Genomic DNA, 7926 nt, shown 5'->3' with positions numbered 1-7926 from the left:
CAAAACAGAAATAGACTCATAGATACAGAGAACAAACTGGTTTTTTTCCAGAGGAGAAGAAGGGTAGGGGGGAGTGAAATAGGTGAGGGAGAATAAGAAGTACAAACTTCCAGTTATAAAATAATTCACAGGAGTTCCCGTCATGTCTCAGTGGTTAACGAATCCGACTAGGAACCATGAGGTTGTGGGTTCGATTCCTGGCCTCACTCAGTGGGTTAAGGATCGGGCACTGACGTGAGCTGTGGGGTAGGTCGCAGATGTGGCTCAGATCTGGTGTTGCTGTGGCTGTGGTGTAGGCCGGCAGCTACAGCTCTGATTGGACCCCTAGCCTGGGAACCTCCATATGCCGCGGGAGCGGCCCTAGAAAAAAAGGCAAAAAAATAAAAAATAAAAAATAAAATAAGTCACAGTATGTAACGTATAGCCTAGGGAATACAATCAATACTACTGTAATAACTTTGAATGGTGACAGATGATAACTAAACTTACTGTGGTGAACATTTTGTTAAGTATTAAAAATATCTGACCACTAGGTTGTACATTTGGAACTTATATAATATTGTAAATCAACTCTACGTCAATTAAAAAAAAATGAACCCCCTCCAAAAGAACTGACAAATATAACACCTTCCTCGAAAATCCAGAAAATGGGAACCTTGAAAGGAAGGGAAATTCAAGTATCTTTTTTTGTCCACGCCCATGACATGTGGAAGTTCCCAGGCCAGGGATCGAACCAGAGCCACAGCAGTGACAATGCCAAATCCTTAACCACTAGGCCACCAGGGAACTCCTGAGATTCAACTACCAACCACTGGGGTCTTTGGGGCCAGCTGACCTTAAGTTTAGCTGCGTCTTCAATTGTATAAGAAAAACAAACTAGATTTGCAATTGTTTTTAGCCAGGAATCTGTCCTTTGAATGAAATCTCATGAAACAACCAATTATGTAAAATAGGAAACCATGATAGTCAAAAGTAGATTTATTGTTATAGTTTAGTTTCAAAAACAAACAAAAAAGTCATCCAGTGGTTATGAGGAATCTAGGAAAACCTGTCCCAGTAATGCCAACTTCGAGGTAAAGGGCCGACTAGGGCAGCTGAGAAGTGGGATTTTCCTCTTGGCAGGCTTCTTCTCCCTTGCCTGGTCATGGTTTTCAGAGGAGGAGAATGTTCCTGGCCCTGTTGGGGGTTCCCATGGCCCAGAGCTCATAGATTTTTTGTGAAATCTCGACCTATTCCGTTTGAGAGAGTAGAATTCTCTCATCAAATCTTCCACTTCCCACTGCTCTTCCTTCAGCCTCCGGCAACAGTGCAGGGCAGCAGGGTCGATGGGGTGCGCTTCTGTGTTGAAGATGTAACCCCCAGCTCCCAGGATGCACTCCCCATAGGGGGTTATCACCGCATCAAAGGTGGAACCATTGTTGTGGATGAAGTTGGAAGGGTCAAACAGCAGGTAGAGGTATTTCACAGTCTCGGCCAGGAAGAAAGACTCCATACGGTTGTCAAGCTTGTGGTCTCGCAGATCTTTGATCTGCCATGCGGGAGAGGGAAGCAAATCAGGACAGCATCACAGTGCAGCAGAAAGCGTCAGGGGACCCCGTTAGGCATTCCTATTCTCCCACTAAGGGGCTGAGGGCCTTTGGATGAATCGCTTAACTCTTCAGAGCTTTGCCCTTTCCCAGTCGGCACCATCTCTTACCCAGGGTCATCACAACTGTCCGTGGGCTTCCATTTCCATCCTAAAGGATGTTTATATAACCAGTCTTACCTGTCACTCCTCCATGGAAAGCCCTCTGTTTATATCCCACTTCCTACAGACTAATGTCAAAGTCCTTCTCTCTTTCTAAAGACAAATATCATACAAGATAACATATTCCATATAACATGTGGAACCTAATAGAAATGATAAAATAGAACTTATAAAACCGAAACAGACTCTAAGATTTCAAAACCAAACCTATGTTTACCAAAGGGGAAATGTGGAGGAAGGAGAGATAAATTAGGAGGTTGGGACTGACATACAAGAGTAGATATAAAACGGGCTACTGGATAGCACAGGGAAATTGACTCAATACTGCGTAATAACCTATATGCTAAAATCATCTGAAAAGGAATGGATATATGTACATGCATAACTGACTTATTTGGTGGTATGCTTAAAATGAACGCAATTCTGTAAGTCAACTATATTCCAAAAAAATTTTTAAAACTAAAATCAAATAAAATCAGAGCCCCTATCAGGAGCTCCCATTGTGGTGCAGTGGAATTGACTCTGACCAGTATCCATGAGGATTTTGGGTTAGATCCCTGGCCTTGCTCAGTGGGTCGGGGATCTGGAGCTGCTGTGAGCTGCAGTGTAGGTCAGTACCTATAGCTCCAATTCAACCCCTAGCCTGGGAACTTCCATATGCCATGGGTGCGGCCCTAAAAAAAGCAAAAAAAAAAAAAAATCAAAGTCCTAACAGGTCCTTTGTGATTTGGCTCCTGCCCCTCCCTGACTTCATCTCTTCCTGCTCTCTCCCTGGCTCCCAGATATCCAGCCACACAGCCCTTCTCTTGGGTGAGCAAGCACACGCCCACCCCTAGTTCTATACACTGTTGTTTTTTCAGCCTGGAGCACTTCTCCTTCAGACATCCTCCCTGTCAGCTCCTTCACTTCCGTCAAGTCTCTGCTCAATTGCTGCCTCATCTGAATGGTCTTCCCTGGCCTCCCATGTGTTATAATAATCTCCTACCCCCTTTATCTTATCCTTTTGAGATTCTAAACACTGACTTTTAATGATGTAAAAATTTAATCTTCTTTTTTTTTTTTTTTAAGGCCACACCCTTGGCATATGAAAGTTCCCAGGCTAGGGGCTGAACTGGATCTGCAGCTGCTGGCCTACAGCACAGCCACAGCAACACCAGATCCAAGCCATGTCTGTGACCTACATCACAGCTCACAGCAACGCTGGATCCTTAACCCAGTGAGCGGGGCCAGGGATCGAACCTGAGTCCTCAGTGACACTAGTCAGGTTCATTACCACTGATGGACAATGGGAATGCCTTATTTTTTTTTAAATGTAGCATCATTTACTTATCTCATCCTCACTTAATGGACACGAAGGTGGTTATCAGGATTTTTGCTCTTTGTGAGCAACTAATTAGGAGTCTTTATGAAGAAAAATTCATACTGAGTTTACAATCAGGGCTGAGTAAGTTTACTTGCTACATCCATTTATTTTAGCTTCTCAGATTGAGCAATGCATTTTTTTAAATAAAACTAATTCTCAGTAGATATCTATTTTACACAAAAAAATGACTAAAATATGGACTTGAAGTACCAAAAATTATTGTTCTCTTGTCCTGTTTGCCAGAGTCCAAGGAGTCAGACGCCTATTCCCATCATTCACTTTGGAAGGGCTCCAAAGGCTTCATTTTCATGGAAATAAATCAAGAGTTCCTAAAGCCCCAACGGGCTCATCCACTTTGGCTTTTCACAAAATACAGCATATTAGAAACTAAAACATATCATTGCTTTATATTTCTCCTACACATATAGGTCTTTTCTTTAAAAATAAGTATCTGTGTTTTACTTTTGGAATATAATCATGTTACAACTTTTTGAAAAAGAAGGGTTTTTGTTTTTAATACCACACCCTAAAAAAACCTCTATGGGCTTTTTGGTGAATTTTCTTCCATACTATTTGCTGACACATCTGGTTTTTCCATGTCCGTAACCACTGTTTACATCTTGCCTGCTTGGGTCCTCTAAGGATGTGACATGGCTCTCATCCTTGACTCTTTCAATCCATTCTGCACAGAGCAGCCAGGGTGGATCTTTCTAAACTACAAATCAGACATATCTCTGCTCTGCTGTAAATCCTAACCAGGCTTCTCATGCCAAGCAGAACAAAATCCAAACTCTTCCCCATGGCCCTACATGATCTGGCCCCTGCTGACCTTGGGGACTGCATCTCCCCCCACTTCCTCCTTGCTCACACCTTTCCAACCACATGGGCCTTCTTTCTGTCTCCTAGATGGACATTCACTGTTTTTCCTACTAAAATGTCAGCTCAGGGCTTGGTTTTTCTTCACGGCTATAACCGCCTAGCCTGTGAAAGCCACTCATAAATATCTGGAAGACCCAGTAAGGCTGTTTTTAATGACCCCTGGGTTTGCACATAAGGCTACGGAACTCTGTATTTCTCTTCAAGAATCCATTTTATAGACCTTTTCACAAAATGTTTCATGAAACTCACCCTTGCAAAGTAGCCTATTCAGACAGCTAAAGGATCTCCAAAGCATAGAGAATCCAAGGCCATGGAGTCAAGACCCCTGGGAACTAATCCCAACTCAACCTGCATTAGCTCCGAGACCTCTAGCAAGGCTCTCAGCTTCTGTTCCTGTCTCTCCACCTATAAATAAAGGTATTACTTACATCTCTAAGGTCCCTTCCAGTGCTAAAATTCCAGAGGCTCCCTGGCAGCAGGGGGAGACATTTCCCAACTCTCGGGCCCATGGAAACACTTACTGTGGCAAATCCACATTCCACCTTGCTGATTTTTTCGATGGATTCCACAGCATCTCTTCCGAGTTCTAAGAGGGTGGGGTCCCCCGTAGCACGGTAGAGGTACATTGCGCTCTCAATGAGTTCTGCAAAGTTCAAGACAGACCCTGCTCACCCAGTGGCTGATCAGGGAAGGCCTGGGGCCTGCCTGGGGCAGTGAGGGGCTCCTCCCACCATACCTTGTCCACAGGGTCCCAATGAAGGGGGAACCTAGGACAACTCATTCAATACTGAATCTTCAGAGCCAGTATATACCCAAAGTCTGAAGTTTTGTGAAAACCAGCATTAAAACAGACCCTCGACTCCCATTCCAAGAGGGGCCAGGCAGCCAGGCTCTGAGACAGGGAGGGTGACAGAGGTTGCTGCCTATCTCCCAATATCTATTCCTTCCTTCTTCCTTAAGTAACTGAATAGCTAACTTTACCCAAGCACAAGACTGCCTGGACTAATAACTGTTCCCAGTAGTCAGTGTGGGATTAACATCCCTGACACCGAAGAGAGCCATACAGGGCCAGAAAATCAGAGGGAAATAAATTTATATTTGAATTAAGCTACTACTTTTTCTCTGTCACAGCCTAACCCAATCCTAAAACTTAGAGCATGAGCCTGTCATTATAAAGCTCTTTCCAAGCTAGGATGGACAAAAAGATGAAGGTGAAGATATTCAGGAATCAACTTTCAATCTAGCCAAGATGCTGCCATCAGTTCACTGTGCCCAGAACAAGTCAAGAGTCTTACCCTACTCTACACCACACCTGGAATTTGATGCTTAGACATGGATCCCGTCATAAGATGGCTATTAGCCAACGGGAGCTGGTCCAGATGAGAATATTCATTCCAGAGAAATGAAAACTCAGCAAAATGTGTTTACAGCTTTCAGATATCTAGAGCTATTATGGAAAAGAAAGATTTGACCTCTAGGGTGGGCCCAGTGGGTAGAAGCTACAATTTCATAGACTTCCCACTTTTGCTTTTTTTAAATTTTTTGCTTTCCAGGGCTGTATATGCAGCACATGGAATTTCAAATATTTGGAATCAATTTAGGGGTAAGGAGTTAGGGATCAAATTGAAGCTGCAGTCGCTGGCCTACACCACAGCCACAGCAACGCCAGATCCAAGCCACATCTATGACCTACACCACAGCTCACGGCAGCGCTGGATCCTTAACCCACTGAGTGAGGCCAGGGATCAAAGCCTCGTCCTCATGATACTAGTTGGGTTCATTACTGCTGAGCCACAGTGGGGACTCCAGACTTCCGACTTCTTTACTGTCTTTTCTCGGAGAAGAAAGAATGCCTCACCCCTCCCTATACCAACCTCTCCTCCTGATGTTCTACTTCCTGTTTCCTCCTGGCCCTTGATCGGCACTTTTCTCTCTTTTGATTTATTACCTCAAACTCTATTTCTTATTTTTGGAGAGAAGATTGCCGCCTATCTCCCCAGTTTTCTCCTACTTCTCCTTTCCCTTTATCCCACAGGCCTCCAGACACCTGCTAATCTAACTGCAAATATTCCAAGACACAGACTGGGGTACATTTACTAGCAGATGAACACACTGTGCGTGTTCAAAGACAGAAAAGACGGTGCCCTCATGGGAGGCCTCTCCTTATGCTTCTGGCAGCTGGCTGGCTCAGTGTAGCCAGGACCAAGCATCTCGTTTCTCGTTTTCTCTTACTCACATGGGCCTGCATAGGCTAATGACTGCTTTCTGTATATCTGGCCAACTCTTTAGAAGAGGGTGACAGCCCAAAGCTTAGATTTGGACTTAGGGGGAGGTAATGGCCCACAGAGGCTTTTAGGCTTGGTTCAGTGCTCCAGCACTGCTGGTCAGATACATGGACCAGGGTGGCAGGCACTGGCCTATCTAATTATAGAATAGCACTTATCTCCCATTTGCTATTGCTTTGGGGTAGGAAGGGTCACTGGACTAAGGCATTCCTGGATGCCTGGCTGTGGTGCCTTCCTTTCCACTGTGCCTTCCTGCCAGCCTATCCTGCAAACAGAACAGATTGCCTCTACAAGTAGTGAGCCTCCTGCAACTGGTGGTAACTGAACAAAGACAACAAAACCACTTGGCCGGGCTATTACAGGGGGGTTTCCATCAGAAGACCTCTCAGGTTCCCTCTAACCCTAAGAATGCACAAGTCTGTCTTACATTTAATCTTAAACTGTCTTCATCTCATCTATTGGTAACACGGATACAATACCATCTGAGCATTTGCTTTTTAAAAAAAAAAACAACAAAAAAACAAGGAGTTCCCATTGTGGCTCAGCGGTAATGAACCCAAGTAGTATCCATGAGAACGCAGGTTCGATCCCTGGCCTCGCTCAGTGGGATCTGGCATTGCTGTGAGCTATGGTGTAGGTTGCAGATGCAGCTCAGATTCCCCATTGTTGTGGCTGTGGTGCAGACCGGCAGCTGCAGCTCTGAATTGACCCCTAGCCTGGGAATGTTCATATGCTGTGGGTGTGGCCCTAAAAAGAAAAAAACGAACAACAACAACAAAAATGAATAAATGCATGAGAAATACTAAAAATGGCAACCCCTAAGGAATCAAAAGTGCCTAATTTGCTCTTTCCAGTTGCTGTTTTACTTCCTCTTCTGTTCCCCCTCCAGGACTCCTACAACAATCACTTAAAGGATTAGAGGGTAAGAGGAGGAAGCAAATGGGGTAGAGAAGGGCAGAATGGGCAGAAGCTACTAGAAGGCCCACCCCACATCTAAAAGGCATTCAGGTGGGAAGAGCCTAAAACAATAGTAACATAACTTATTTGGGGGGCGGGGGTGACTGTGTGCTGACTAAGCTTCCTTCCTCTGTCCGCCTTTCCCTTCCCCGCCTCACAATGTTGAAGTTTCCTTCAGTGAATCAGAAGATTGGAGCTGGAAAGGAACTCAGGAGAGTTATCAAGTATGTAGTCCCTTCCTTCTCTAAATCTTGACTTCTAAGCTGCAAATGGGGAGGTGGACGAGAAGAGATGATTCATTCCTAAAGTTCATTCCAAAGTTCTAACTTCCCATAGATGCCTAATTTATCTGACCTGACCCACCAACTTACAAATTTGGTTTCCACGTCTGAAATCTTGGTAGCAGGAACTCCAAAAGTGTTGACCTGGCTTTTTCCATCTCACTCACTTATCCAAGAGCAGAGTATGTAGTTAGGAGACCTGGGTTCCATTCCTAGCTCCTACACTTAACTCCCTTGGGCAAAGCCATTTCAACCCACTAGGCTTCTGTTTCCTCCTCTGAAAATATGGGGATAAATAATTCCTAGCAGGAAAATCATCCAGAGCCACTGGAAGAAGCAGATGGGGGAAAAAAAAAAAAAAAAGGAGCTTTGAGCACTTGCAAGGGAGGCATGGAGCCTCATAGAAATGTGAGG

The 7926-nt window shown here is 44.5% G+C and overlaps 1 protein-coding gene across 1 annotated transcript; it reads right to left on the bottom strand.

The window, feature by feature from the left end:
- Positions 1 to 960: 960 nt before the first annotated feature.
- LOC125119156 (ER degradation-enhancing alpha-mannosidase-like protein 2) lies at positions 961 to 5079 on the bottom strand. Its single transcript, XM_047766008.1, has 2 exons — positions 4511 to 5079; positions 961 to 1528 (listed from the first exon to the last, which is right to left on the bottom strand). Exons 1-2 carry the CDS (start codon positions 4613 to 4615, stop codon positions 1028 to 1030), a joined length of 606 nt encoding a protein of 201 aa, XP_047621964.1. The 5' UTR covers positions 4616 to 5079; the 3' UTR covers positions 961 to 1027.
- Between the last annotated feature and the right edge of the window lie 2847 nt (positions 5080 to 7926).

The sequence above is a fragment of the Phacochoerus africanus genome, unplaced genomic scaffold (genome assembly GCF_016906955.1).
Source record: "Phacochoerus africanus isolate WHEZ1 unplaced genomic scaffold, ROS_Pafr_v1 Scaffold_160, whole genome shotgun sequence".
Taxonomy (NCBI): domain Eukaryota; kingdom Metazoa; phylum Chordata; class Mammalia; order Artiodactyla; family Suidae; genus Phacochoerus; species Phacochoerus africanus.
Note: the sequence above shows the minus strand (reverse complement) of the source record. Positions and strands in the feature narration are given on the sequence as shown.